Source organism: Panulirus ornatus, chromosome 9, assembly GCF_036320965.1.
Source record: "Panulirus ornatus isolate Po-2019 chromosome 9, ASM3632096v1, whole genome shotgun sequence".
Taxonomy (NCBI): domain Eukaryota; kingdom Metazoa; phylum Arthropoda; class Malacostraca; order Decapoda; family Palinuridae; genus Panulirus; species Panulirus ornatus.
In genome coordinates this window covers 50,583,508-50,598,797 of record NC_092232.1, presented here as the reverse complement: position 1 = coordinate 50,598,797, position 15,290 = coordinate 50,583,508, and the positions used below count along the sequence as shown (strand labels likewise).

Here is a 15,290-nt window from a genome sequence, read left to right as displayed (position 1 = left end):
GGAGACATAAAAGAACAGAGACAAATGCAGACTTGGAGGAGATATGACCATGGATGCTACACAGAACTAAACTGAGACTGGAGAAAAGTCAAGACTTACAACCCATCCAAGTATAATGTATTTGGCTTGACTCTTGCTTTTCTCCCATAAGATGATCCCTTTCATTTTCTGAAGACTTTAGAAATAGTCATATGGTAACACCTAACTAAAGTGAACCTAGTGTGTCTTAACCTGACCTGACCAGGGTTTCTCTGACTTTTTCTAATGTGTTGTATCCTGTCATGTTGTGTCAGCATCTAACCAGTGGAACCTATCTTTATGATTTTTTTTTGGTCCACATCTTTTTGGTTTGATTTAGTCTGCAGTCTTCAGGTTTGATGTGCTGTCTCTAAGCCACATTCGTAAGTTGACAACAAGAGTTTATCTGCTCTTCATAATCACCTCCCATTTCCTCAAGTTTTTATTTTTTGAATCTGTTTAATGTTGTGTAGGTACAGGATTGTTTTATCTTTTGCTAAGATATTGAATTTTAATTTCTTTTAGATGCTGTATTATTTCTGGCATTATAACAAAAGTGAAACTTTGCATATGCATCAGCCGTTCCATTATTCCTAATACTGTAACAGTTGTGGAAATATGGTTATTTGTTAGCTGAATATGATATTTCTGTACACAGTGAGATACAAGGAAGAACGCTGTACAGATTGCTATGTGGAGATGCTGGTGGTGATACTGAAGGTGTACTTCTTAATGAAACAGTTCCCCCTTGGGTGCTTGACATTGTTGTAGAGAAGACTTCACCAAAGCCCAAGAACAAAGTTTACTTTTTCCTGCTTCCTCATGCCTCTTCTGGAATTAAGAGAGAGAAAAAGTAAGTTTCTGGATTTTTTTTCACATTGAGGTAGTGGTTGCACATCAGAAATGTAAAAGTCAAGAACAGAGCACACTTTTTCATGTATTCTCATGCCTCTTCTCAAATTGAGAGAGAAAAAGTAAGTTATTGAAATTCTTTTTTTTAGATGCAGCACAGTAGTAGTTGTCATGTTAGGAATGTAATGGAAGGGGGTGAAGGGAAAACATTATATGCTTGCAGATGACATGGCCCTGATGTCAGACTCGTAAGAGGAACAACAGGAACTGTTGTCTTAGTCTGGGAGAATGTAACTACAGAGGAAGTTGAGAGTTAATATGGGCAAAAATGAGGTAGAGATGTTGTAGAGGGGTGAGCTATGATGATTTAGGTTTGAGTTTGAATGATGAAAAATGGAGTGCATTAGGTACCTGAGAGTAGACGTGGCAGCAGATGGATACATGGGGGCTGAAGTGAGTCTTAGGGTGGGAGAGGGAGCTGAGATCCTGAGTGTATTGAGGAGTGTGTAGAGGGAGATGTTAGAGTCTGGGATGGTAAAGATTGGTGTTTGAAGGTATGATGATCCTGTTGGTATTGTATATGTGTGTCTTGGGCCTTGAATGCAAAAGAAACGAAGAGGCTAGATGTGTTGGAAATTAAATGCCTGAGGATAGTATGTGGTGTGAAGCAGGTTAACTGCTTGAAAAATTACAGTAAGAGTGAGATTTGTTTATAAGCATAATCTGTTTGTGAGACTTAACCGAGATTTACTGAAATAGTTTGAACACATGGAGATGATGAGAGAAGAAGGATTGACAAAAAGGATCTACTTGATAGAATTGGAGAGAGCTATGGGAAGGGGAAGACCAAGAAAGAGATGGAAGGAAAGAGGCTTTGAGGTATCCTTGACTGAATCAATTTTTAGTTCCTATTTTTAACAGCTTTCACAAATATATTCATACCTACTACCCTTATGTTTTCATTTTTCTTTTTTGCTCTGTGTCTGTTTAGTTTGTATTTGTTAGATCCTCCCCTGACATATACCTAAGATATCATTATTGGTGTTGTGGAACTCTGCCTGCTGGAGGTTACACTGTGAGTGACAAGTTGCCTTTGGTGAGGCTGTAGCATTGGGAGTATAGTCTAGTTGAAGAACTTTTCACTCCATTACCCTGCTACTAGGAGTGATACACTCTTGGGCTGCTGAAGCCTTGAGAAGGGTTTTGGGTAACACCAGAACTCTCATAGATAATGGTCTTGGGGTAATTATAAATCTTATATGATTTTTATCATTGTTATTGATATTCATGTCATTATTATTATTAGTAGTAGTGGTATCTGCAGTGTAATGTAAATCCTGGACTATTTATCCAGGGATTCCCACAGCCTCATGTTTGCTCTACATCCAGTAGGAGGGACAGGATGGACTTCTTTGAGGAAAGAAGTTCCCTGACAAGATTGCATTCTTGTATGACAACTGTTGATGATAAAGCCTCACCAAAGGTGACTTTTCACTTACAGTGAAATGGTAATCAGGCAGAGTCTGGCAGCACTCATGATGTATTTATTTATCATTCATAGTTACCTTAGGACCAGTTTCTGGGAAAGAGTCCTGTGCCCAGGACCTTTATAAAGGGCTCTGCAGCTCAGTACTGTGCTACTTCCAGTTGCAGGGAAATGTAGACTCCTTTACGAGTGAGTTGTTTGATGAGAATGTACTCCAAATGTTGTACCCTTGTCAAAAGTGTCTTTTCACTTGCCATGTAACCTCAAGCAGGTGGAGTCTGGTAACACCCCTGGTATGTTTTATAGACTATATCAATTTTGATGATCTAGCCCCTTTTCATTCAGTGTGCCCACTGTATGTAAACAACCTATGTTTTTTGATAGGCTTTCCTCATGAACTTACTCATCAGTGGTGGAGGGTTAGATCTCTCTTATACATAGGTTCAGAGTTATTGTTTGAATTTGATATAATTATGTTTGTTATAGTTTCAGTAGTGTCCTAAGTATATTATGAAGATATGTGCTCCCTAGTAACTGATATGCAATATTGTTATAATTTCAGTAGTGTCCTAAGTATATTATGAAGATATGTGCTCCCTATTAACTGATATGCAATATATTCAGAGATCGGCTCAGTGCTAATGACTTCATCCAAATACGAAAAGTACAAGAGCATGTATATGAAAAAGTATTAGGGGGTGGCAGTGATGCAGGTTCAACTACAAACAATAATAATGATCGAGGAAATGACGATAAAGCTGAAACAGCATCAATAGCTGAAGAGCGTGTACAGCTCCTCTGTAATGATAAGGTAAGAGTGTTGCATTTATTTTGATAGATTAATATTTTTGCTTTGTCGCAGTCTCCCGCGTTTGCGAGGTAGCGCAAGGAAACAGGCGAAAGAAATGGCCCAACCCACCCCCATACACATGTATATACATACACGTCCACACACGCAAATATACATACCCATACATCTCAATGTACACATGTATATACACACACAGACACATACATATATACACATGCACACAATTCACACTGTCTGCCTTTATTCATTCCCATCGCCACCTCGCCACACATGGAATAACATCCCCCTCCCCCCTCATATGTGCGAGGTAGCGCTAGGAAAAGACCACAAAGGCCCCATTCATTCACACTCAGTCTCTAGCTGTCATGCAATAATGCCCGAAACCACAGCTCCCTTTCCACATCCAGGCCCCACAGAACTTTCCATGGTTTACCCCAGATGCTTCACATGCCCTGATTCAATCCATTTACAGATAGATTAATGTGATTATTTATATTGATCAGAATGATCACACGCTTACATCTGGGCATCATGCATAATTTCATTCACACATATATAAGGACAGGCTTTCATATAAGCATTCATATCAGAAATTGGCTCTCATTTTACAAAACAAGGTAGTATCTTTGTTTTTCTGAAGACTCATTTTGTTATGTTCCTTTGAAATGTTATGTGCACTTAAAAGAAAATTTTCTTGTTGCTGATGATGCCTATTGCTTAGATGTATTAAAAACTTTCACAATCAATGGCATAGTGTAACAGTCTTTCCATAAAGTCTTACTGTACAAGAATCTTTCCTTACTTAGATATTGTTTATGTGGATCCTTCTGGTAAGAATTGATGTCATTCATTCCACTGTGCTGATCTTGTATGTCCATGAAGTGAAATGAAGTGCTTTTGGATTTTTCACTTCTTTAGCACTTGCATCATTGTGTCTGTTTGATAATGATAATTTCCTGAAGGAAATTCTTGCTGGAACTAGGCTAGAAAAGTTTTTCTAAGTATTTGACAAGTTTTCCCCATGTGAACTGCTTGATCATGGCAAAATTGATACTCACTCTCCCCTTACAGCTGGAATGGGTGTATGATCTCATTGGCAATTTATATAGCAACTTTGATATTTAAGTTGAGTCTAACTGTGATTAAGAAGTGTTAGGAGTGTTCCTCACTCCCTTTCTCATTCACACTTCTTTTTATGTTTTCTTTCCTTGTGATGTTATGTAAATCTAATTTTACTCACTTCGAGCCCATACAAGCATAAGTCATGGTTGTGTAGATTATAGTGGAAAGACTAGAGCCTCTAAAAGATTAAAGCTGCCTTTTTGTCGGTGAATATTGAACTAGTAGATTAGGTAATGTGGAAAATGATGAAAGTAGTGAGACAAGGTCATAATCTTAAGGTGTAGTTGATGAAATAAACATTGCTGAGGTGGCATGAAATGGGTAGAGGTAATGAATTTAGAAAGAAGGAAAGGTTAAGAGGTATGAATAAAATAAAGGGAAGAAAAATGCATGGAATGGTGTATGTGAGGAAGGTATGTAAGACAGGGATAAGTGAAGACTCTTTTGCTATGGCCACCCCCTTGATGGGAGTTCCTGGAGGAAACGAGCATTAGAGGTGTAGATGGAATTGGAGCATTAAAGAGATATGAATGAAGTGAATAGGAGCGTTCAGAATCAGATAGGAGGACAAATTTAGAGACTGCTTGTTTAAATGGATTGTGAATATGGAGAAGGTTACCACATACTGGAACTGTATAAATTTCTGCTGTTTTGTGTGAAGTAGCATCAGTGGTATTTTTGGTAGATTGAGCTCTTTTAGTGTTTGATAAGTTTTTGTTAACTTTCGTAAATTTACTATTTTCAATTCAGGTATTGGATCCAAATATGGATCTTCGCACAGTGCAGCACTTCATATGGGGTAACACATCCCAAGACCTCGTATTGTATTATCGACCAATCAAGTGAGAGCAGGATGTGCATTGGGTTAGCATTCCTTATATAATGTGTAGGACGAAATTACTGCCTGCAATCAGGTGTAGTCAGTAAATTCTTCATTACATTTTCTTGTTATACATTATTTTGTAGAAAATAGGGATTTGTTTTTTAAAATATGATAAAAAGTGGGAACTTTGAATGCCAAAACCTATTGAATATGAGTTATGTACATTGAGATCATTTCACTGTATAGAATCATTTTCACTTTCGTGTGAGCTCATTTCATAATGTGACATATACTTTTGTCCATCTATATAAGATACAATCCCATCCTCTCCTGTCGTAAATGGTATAACTTGGTCTGTGGTTTGAAGAATGAGATGTTATGATAATCAACTTTATTTAATCATATTACTAAAATATCTCCATAAGAACCATTACCTAGAAAATTAGTTATCCATGACATTATTCTTTTATACATTTTTTTTATTCAAGTGGTTTGAACATTCAATCAGACTGTGAAAAAAATATTTACCAGTGATGTACAGTGTTTTTGATGAGTGGGATGGCATCCATCATGGACACAAGAGTTTGTTGATATCTTAGGCAGGCATGCGGGTTATTGATAATGTGCATAATTGAATTCTTTTTGTATTGTTTTGCATATTGTAGTCAAATTAGCCTTGTGTATCTAAATGGTATAGAAAGTGTATTATACTAATGTGAACTGTATATATACAGGGTTTTTTTAAGACTCATTTTCAACTTGAAACACAGCAAACATAAATTACTTAACCTAAATTTCATAATTGTGTGAATCCTAAAACCACTAGAATAACCATTTTGATGAATTCAATGTTTTGAATGTAAAGGTCTTGACGAAAGTTGTATATTTGTTTATCGGAAAAAATAAGGGACTTGTTTCAGTCTCTCTTATTTTGAAAGTTTTGTTAATCTGGAACTTCAGTCACATACTGTAAGTCTGTTCATTGCATTTTTTTTTTGTTGGTATGTAATAGTGTGATTCCCCAGTATAACTTGAATTATCAAGTATTTTACAGAGGTGGGTTTAAACTCTTATTGTTTATTATTGTCTTTTAGTCAACTGGGAGTATCCAGGAGTTGCATTCAATTAAAAAATTTTTAGTGAAGTGCAAAGATATTGAAATGCAAATATGTTAATGGTTTGGTTTTTGTTACTTATTTACACTTGCAGCATTGTATATATAGTGTATATTTTTTGTGAATTACATGAGCAGTTATTCTGCAGACTCTCTTTTTTCTGTAAGTAGAATGCACCCTCTGCATATGACAGGAAAGTGATTGCTACAACCTCAGAAAGTCATATATCTGTTTATGTGAAATACATGAAAGATTTGTCTAAATGCTGGATGTAAGATGAAACATGTATTTGTTTTGTGATGTTTTATGGAATGAAGTGTTTAATGCATCAATGATATTAAAAACAAACATTTGACATGAATTACCTATGATAATTCAAAACTGATGCTGTGAATTGTAAATAATGACATATTTCCCTCTCAGATGTGATATGATGTCCATTATCATCATGGCACTGAAAGATATGTTCTTTTTTGATCAACATTTGAAATTTTCAAACTAATAGTTTGAATCAAAACTTCGCAGCTATTGTTATTAAAGAAATTTTCCCAGATGTTGGTCTGTTTTGGTCATTTTTTTGTGAAATTCAGAAAGATATAAACTTGCTGTCCAAATTGTGGATATTACTTAAAGTACCATAGGTTCCTCTCAAATATATTGTCTGGTTCCAATAATCCAACCAGCCAATATGCCTGGTATCATACAGTTTTTATTTTTGTACTGGACATTACAGATAGAATATTGAATTTCCTGAAGCTGTAGATGCTTGGAACTTCATTGTAAGTGCAATACATACCCAAGACAGTGGCAGTAACAGTATGGGTGGAAAATAAATGCATCCAAATATTTCATGACTGGATATTTTAGAACAAATGATTGAGAGTTTCCTCTAACCCAAAGACTTTTAACCATATTTATGGATCCACATTTGTTTTCTTACTAAATGATTGAGTGGTGTATATTATGTGGTGCAGTAAGCAGTGTCAGTGAAAAATGCTGTAATAAGAAATTTAACTTGTGTACCCTCTCAGTGAAATCCTAGATTCAGTGAAGCAATAGTACAATACCTCACCATACCTTCATATATCCCTTTTGCCATCCAGTATCATTAATGAAATGTTTATACAGTTTGATGTTTGAAAAGAATGACTGAGGGTCCAGAATAAATTTAGCTTTCATATTCAGAGTAATTGATATTTGTACATAAAGGTGGTAAAAGAGAATGCACTAGAGGAAACTGCTTTAAGCAAGTGGATTATTATTATTATTATTATTATTATTATTATTATTATTATTATTATTGTTATTATAAACTATAGGACTGTTTCCACAAAGGGATCCCAGGGCTTTAATCCCAGGATCCCCTTTATTGGGGCTCCTGCAGCTCTAAGCCTGCATTATACATAGCTCAGTAGCAGGACAGGATTAACTCCCTTGAAGTGAAGAGTTATTTGACGACACTGTACTCTCTTTTGTCAGCTGATGATGACATAGCCTCGCTAAAGGTGACATTTCGCTAGTGTTATAACCTCATCCAAGAGGATTTTAAGGCCCATATTAAGAGTCAAAGCAAGTTAATGAATATACTTTAAAAGTTAAACCTGACATCTGTTTATATCATCTCTCTTTGGTATAGAGTAACATTATCTCAGGGAAGGTGGTATAGCTCAGTAATGGCATATACCCTGACAGTGAGTCATTACTACAGATCACAGCAGATAACAGTATCAGTCTTCATTAGTGCAAGAGTTAGACTAGGTTCTCTTGGACTGTGATTGCATTTACATCTGAGACAAGTTTAATCTGTGAGCCTGGCATGGTGATCTTCAGACATATATGCAGTTAGTCACCATCATATTTAGACGTGACACAAGATTGATCTTTCTCACTGTTGCCTTCTTCCAAATTGAGAAGGGTCTAAATTCAATAATGACCTGCTGTGCAAATTCCATTGTAAAGATTATCTGGCCAAGTTCAAGGGTCAACTTTAGGTCACAGATTTTGTTTGCATTTACAGTCCCTAATCCTTGAGCCGAATTCCTGAGCCTTGTAAGGTCATCAGCATCGTAGTATTTTCATAGCTTATTGTTAATTGCCACCCCAAAAATGAGAGACAGTGTAAACTTATGTTTACGTATTTGCTTATTAATACTCACAAAGCAATAACACCCCACTTTCCAGTGCTTATGTTTATTTCTCTTATCTATGTTTTTTCTTAATGTTCTACCATGGGAAATGGTATTTTTTGTATTCATATAATGGGAATGCATAACTAAACATCGGGACTGTAATTAGGGTGGGAATGTTTTCAGAGAAACCACCAGTTTGGTAGAGGAGTATTTGTTCAATGACTCCTGCTTGCATGATAGATGTAATTACAAGACCATTCATGCGGGTGATTTTCAGAGCTAAGGTTGAAATCAAAGTGTATTTGCTGCTTAAGCATTAGAAGAATGCATTTATATATATATATATATATATATATATATATATATATATACTTTGATTGATGAATATTGCCTTTTGTCAAAAAAATATATATTCCAATGAAACTGACATTTTCTCTTCCTTAATGTGTGCAGTCTCACTTGCTGTACAGTCTCACTTGTTCAGTGGGTTTTCTAGTTTGGCTGAGCTACTGGCAAACAGCTTGTTATTTCCACTGATGCATGGGTTAACATTGCTTTGTGAGTATGCAGCATGACTGTATCATTATGAGGAACATTGTTCAAAGTTCATCATGGCATAAGGTTCTGCACCAAAACATATTGTAATATTGAGTTTTTGATAATGGTGGAAATTAAAAGATCTCTTTTTGCTAGAAATGAGAAAATTGTCTTTTTTTTTATTTAGCCATAAGGTTTTTTAGTTGATGAAGTTTTGTTTAGAGATATTTGGAAATGTATTAGTTGGCTGAGTATTGTTATGGGCAATAATTTTCCAGTGTTTAATATGTGATTATGAAAATGTATATATAGTTAGATTTTGTGTCAGATGAATATCTGTAAACAGTTGCTTTGAAATATTTGTAAAATGGAGTATTAATTGAAAAAGATGAGCATCTCTACTCACTGTAAATTAGAACGTGCTTCATTTTGGCCTGAAGATTGTTAATGGGATGTATCTTGCTCTCCTCCAAGACCTTGATTCTCCAGGATTCACTTAAATGTAAATGTTGATAAGCTAACTCCAAATATTTGGCCTTATTTATTCTCATACTTATTTTCGTACATGTATCATCCATGAAATGATTATAAATAATGCAAAAATATGACATTTGGTATTAGTCTGCAAGAGTTGCTGTTATGTGGCTCCTGAAAGCTTAGGTCTTGATTTATTATTAACTAAAGTTACTATCCCACAAAGTTCTCAGGGTGCTGGATATTATTGCATCCTTTTTTATATTAAAAATTTTATCACTTTGTTATTAAACTTGAATTATGATTAATTGGTTCTTTTGTTGCTGAAAAAGTATGTAGGATGAACTAGCAGGAAGCTCTTAAGTAGTAAGATTTAGAATATGATTTTGGTGCTTGGTAATCCATATGATATTTGCAGCCCACAAGTATCAAAATAGGCAAATAATAGCTTCGTCCAACCTGGTGTGTCTGCGTTTCCCTTCAGATGCATTCTGCCCAACGAGTCTGTTTTGTTTGTCCATGATTTTGAAGTTATGTAAATTTCTTGCATAAGTGGAATGTGTGTGCATGTGCAGGTATCTTTAGGCAATACAATATTCAAAACACCGGTAATATGCATACATTTATGTATGTCATTAAGGGCACAACCCTTGCATTATCTTATTATCAAAAGCCTTGGAAAATTTTTATTCAATCAATAAACATTTTTCTTTCAAAGGAGGTACATATCTCATAAGTATTTTATAATCTTTCCTATAAATTCATGTCTTTATTTTTGTAAAGCTGCATTAGATAGGTAGTAGTTGGTAGGCAGCCAACGACCCGGGAGGTATATTACCAGTACTACCTGCCTGAGTATCAGGAGGGTTAGTGCCAGCACTTCCCTGGTGTTCAAGTTGCACTCCTCTGACCCAGGTGGCTTTCCTTTCCACCTCACCCACTTGTGGACAGCTGGCATCATGTCCACAAACATACAATCTCTTCTTATACTACATAACACTTGCCAACACTGAACTCACACAGTTCATTCATCTTAACTCAAGATTTTCCTGTGGTGAGCAGTATGTGCTAGTCCTGCCTTTTGGCAAAATGTTTGGAACAATAGACAGTAGTAGTAGGTAGGGACATTTAAGCAGGAGCATTAGGTAAAGTAGTAGGTTGGAACATTAGGCAGGAGCATTAGATAGCAGTAGTTGGTAGGAACACTGCAATAGAATTGCCCTCTGCTAGTGGCCTGTTAACATTGAGGTACCAAAGGCTAAGGAGCAGCACTGGAGTTCACTAGTTATGGAGGCTATTGCCGTGGCTACCCTTTTGAGGGAGTTCCAGTTGGTAATAGGCATTAGAGATATATAACTGCATTAAGAATGATATGAACTGTATTTACGGCAGCAGTTTTTTTTTGTACATTTTCAGTATCTCTTACTCAGGGTGCCAGATGATGAAAGGAACAGCAATAGTGGCTTCAATCCTCTCATACATACCTCTCTCTTACCTTATCATTTCTTATTCGATCTACCCTCCCCATGTGGCAAATTGTTCTGTCATTTCATTTCCAACATATTCACCCACTTTCATACTTTGTCATCTAGAGCCCATGCCTTGTACCCATAGAATATGTATGGATCAGCTGTTTGCTATGAAGAATTTATTTAAGAAATACATAGAAAAACAGGAGGATTTGTGTGTGGCGTTTATGCATCTGGAGGAAGCACATGATGGGTTTTGTGAGATACTATATGGAAAATGGTGTGAAAATATGTGATGGAACCATGACTGATTAATGTTTTTTCATTGATGGTTTAGTGTGAGAGGTGAATATGAAGGTCTTGGAGAAAGGGGCAGGTCTGCAGTCTTTTGGGAGCGGCAGAGCCCGGGAAGTGAATCATTTACCGTTTGCTGATGATGTGGTACTATTGTCAGCCTTGAAAGGTTCTGAATACCTGCCCCTCTTTCCAAGACTTGCACTCGCCTGTCTCACCATCACACCCCTGCCACATACCCACATTCACCTAGAACGTATCACCCTCCTCTCTTCCCACAAGAACATACTCCTTTCTTGATAAAAACTCCTCTCTGTTTCTAGTATCTTTCCCCTACAACATATATTAGCAATACCTTCCACAATGCATATCTGTCTACCCTAAGTATGCTTTCTCTAGGTACATAAATGTCACATACAGATCTTTGTTTTTCAAAGTATTTTATGTGTAAATTATTCAAAGCATACTCCTGATCCACACATCCTCTCCCACTCCTGAAGCTACATTGTTCCTACCCGAGCTGATGCTCTTTGCATCTCACCATTCCCAGTACATCTTTCCAAGTATACTCAGCAAACTTATACCTATGTAACTTGAACATTTTCTTTTAACCCTCTTACCTTTAGACATTGGTACTGTATAGATATTCCTCTAATCCTTAGGCACCTCACCATTAGCCATAGATACAGTAAAATCCTAACTAACCAGTCAACAGCAGAGTCATCCCCTTTCTTAAGAAATTCAACTGTAGTCCCATCCACTCTAGCCATTTTACCACTCTTCATCTTATGCAAGGTGTTTACCACTAACCACGTTTTCCATCTTCACCAAACTAATTGCCGTGATACTTTCACTTCACATACATCCTCACACACATCCACCTCCAAAACACCTCAAATCTGGTACCCTATCATCAAACACATTCAGCATCCTTCAAAATACTCACCTCATCTCTTCAATTTGTCTCCATGTTGCCACTATTCATTGCCCTATTCATTGATGCTCCCATTTGTTCTCTTGTTCTCACAGTGTTAACCTCCTCCCAAAACACTGTATTATTCACTCAAAAGTTTGCTAACACTTACTTACCACAAAAAGCTGCATTTTTTTTTTTTTTTATCCAGCCCATACATCATCCTCGAACTCCTGCTGCTTTCTCTTCTACATCTCCCAATCACATGCACTCCTTCCCTGCAATTAGCATGCATTCACCTCTGTCATTTCTTTCACTAGCAAGTTAACTTCCTCATCCCACCATTCACTACCCTTTATCACATGCCCACCTGCACTGCTTTCCTAAATACCCCCCAACCATCTTCACTTCTACTTCATTTGACTCTCACCTTTTGCCATTCTTCATTTGATATTTTCTAGTACCTCTTCACACATGCCTCTCTTTCAAGCAAACTCACTATCACTACCTTTTTCCCCCGTCCATATTATACCTTCTTTTCCGAAACCCTCTACAAACTCCTGTTGCTGTATAACCCTAGGACCTGTTCCACAATGTATGATGATAATTTTGCCAAGGCCACCCCCATGATGGGATTTCCTTGAGGGAACGGGCATCAGAGATATGTTAAAATGACAAGTAAGCCTTATGGTAAAACTAAATGAACATATAGCTTACCCACCTTTTCATTCCATCTCTCTGTATCTATGATGCCCCTGCCCTCAGCGAACTACTGTCAAGGTGGTGGCCATGGCAGAAATATCATTAATACATAGAAAATACAGAGGTATAAGTTTGTTGAGTATTCATGGTAAATTATATGGGAGGGTATTGATTGAGAGGGTGAAGGCATGTACAGAGCATCAGATTGGGGAAGAGCAGTGTGGTTTCAGAAGTGATAGAGGATGTGTGGATCAGATGTTTGCTTTGAAGAATGTATGTGAGAAATACTTAGAAAAGCAAATGGATTTGTATGTAGCATTTATGGATCTGAAGAAGGCATATAGTAAGTTGATAGAGATGCTCTGTGGAAGGTATTAAGAATATATAGTGTGGGAGGCAAGTTGTTAGAAGCAGTGAAAAGTTTTTATCGAGGATGTAAGGCATGTGTGCGTGTAGGAAGAGAGGAAAGTGATTGGTTCTCAGTGAATGTAGGTTTGCGGCAGGGGTGTGTGATGTCTCCATGGTTGTTTAATTTGTTTATGGATGGGGTTGTTAGGGAGGTGAATGCAAGAGTTTTGGAAAGAGGGGCAAGTATGCAGTCTGTTGTGGATGAGAGAGCCTGGGAAGTGAGTCAGTTGTTGTTCGCTGATGATACAGCGCTGGTGGCTGATTCATGTGAGAAACTGCAGAAGCTGGTGACTGAGTTTGGTAAAGTGTGTGAAAGAAGAAGGTTAAGAGTAAATCTGAATAAGAGCAAGGTTATTAGGTACAGTAGGGTTGAGGGTCGATTCAATTAGGAGGAAAGTTTGAATGGAGAAAAACTGGAGGAAGTAAAGTGTTTTAGATATCTGGGAGTGGATCTGGCAGCGGATGGAACCATGGAAGCAGAAGTGAATCATAGGGTGGGGGAGGGGGTGAAAATTCTGGGAGCCTTGAAGAATGTTTGGAAGTTGAGAACATTATCTCGGAAAGCAAAAATGGGTATGTTTGAAGGAATAGTGGTTCCAACAATGTTGTATGGTTGCGTGGTGTGGGCTATGGATAGAGCTGTGTGCAGGAGGGTGGATGTGCTGGAAATGAGATGTTTGAGGACAATATGTGGTGTGAGGTGGTTTGATCGAGTAAGTAATGTAAGGGTAAGAGAGATGTGTGGAAATAAAAAGAGTGTGCTTGAGAGAGCAGAAGAGGGTGTTTTGAAATGGTTTGGTCACATGGAGAGAATGAGTGAGGAAAGATTTACCAAGAGGATATATGTGTTAGAGGTGGAGGGAACGAGGAGAAGTGGGAGACCAAATTGGAGGTGGAAAGATGGAGTGAAAAAGATTTTGAGTGATCGGGGCCTGAACATGCAGGAGGGTAAAAGACGTGCAAGGAATAGAGTGAATTGGAATGATGTGGTATACCGGGGTTGACATGCTGTCAATGGATGTGAAGGGCATGTGAAGCGTCTGGGTTAAACCATGGAAAGTTCTGTGGGGCCTGGATGTGGAAAAGGAGCTGTGGTTTCGGTGCATTATTACATGACAGCTAGAGACTGAGTGTGAACGAATGGGGCCTTTGTTGTCTTTTCCTAGCGCTACCTTGCACACATGAGGGGGGAGGGGGTTGTTATTCCATGTGTGGCGAGGTGGCGATGGGAACGAATAAAGGCAGACAGTATGAATTATGTACATGTGTATATATGTATATGTCTGTGCGTGTATACATATGTGTTCATTGAGATGTATAGGTATGTATATTTGTGTGTGTGGACGTGTATGTATATATATGTGTATGTGGGTGGGTTGGGCCATTCTTTCGTCTGTTTCCTTGCGCTACCTCGCTAATGCGGGAGACGGCGACAAAGCAAAATAAATAAAATGAATACATAGAAAATATAAGAAATATATATTATGCCATGTATGAATGATAATTTTCTGTGGCCACCCTCTTGATAGGAGTTCCCTGAGGGAATGGGCATTGGAGATATACATACATAGATTGATAAGGTGGGTAAGCTGTATTGTATTTAGGTTAAGTAGTCTTTATCATTTATGTAGCAACTGCATTACTGATCAGTCTTTGTAGGAAATTTCATCATGAAAGTTTCACATAGTTTTGAATAAGGAACATAAAAATGACAAACCTCTTGAAAACTTCAGCTGTAGATCCTGTTGTGCAGAATTTCTTATTTTCATCCTCCTAGTGCAGACAAAAGATAGCTGCAAAATGGGATTTCTTTTTTCATTTGCAGAATCCTAATTGAAATATATTAAAAATGTTTTTCTGGACAAAAAGGCAAGGCTGGAAGGTCAGTTGCTGTAGTTGCAGACTAACTACTGTTACTTCACTGGGACTTGGAGTGTGCCGTTGGACTTCAGCTTGTTTCATCAGTTAGAAAATCAGGTAGGTTGTCCACTTGTTAACACAGTTGCCAATATATATAGCAGTGAGGGTACTGCAGCCACAATTATTGTACTTCTATTTGTATTTACATTAATGTTGTTGTCCTTGTACAAATAGTAAGTACAATTCTCAGAAATATGATGGTAAAAGAAGATACAAA

The 15,290-nt window shown here is 37.3% G+C and overlaps 1 protein-coding gene across 6 annotated transcripts in view; it reads left to right on the top strand.

Annotated features, from left to right (window-relative positions):
- LOC139750418 (WD repeat-containing protein 48) overlaps window positions 1-10,096 on the top strand; it is a 45,763-nt gene extending 35,667 nt beyond the window's left edge. For all 6 annotated transcript variants that reach the window (XM_071665190.1, XM_071665192.1, XM_071665194.1 and 3 more), the window contains exons 13-15: window positions 677-871; window positions 2,981-3,167; window positions 5,040-10,096. In XM_071665190.1, the coding sequence (XP_071521291.1) occupies window positions 677-871; window positions 2,981-3,167; window positions 5,040-5,135 (478 nt within the window). In that variant the 3' untranslated portion in view covers window positions 5,136-10,096. The remainder of the gene's footprint in view (window positions 1-676; window positions 872-2,980; window positions 3,168-5,039) is intronic.
- Window positions 10,097-15,290: the final 5,194 nt, after the last annotated feature.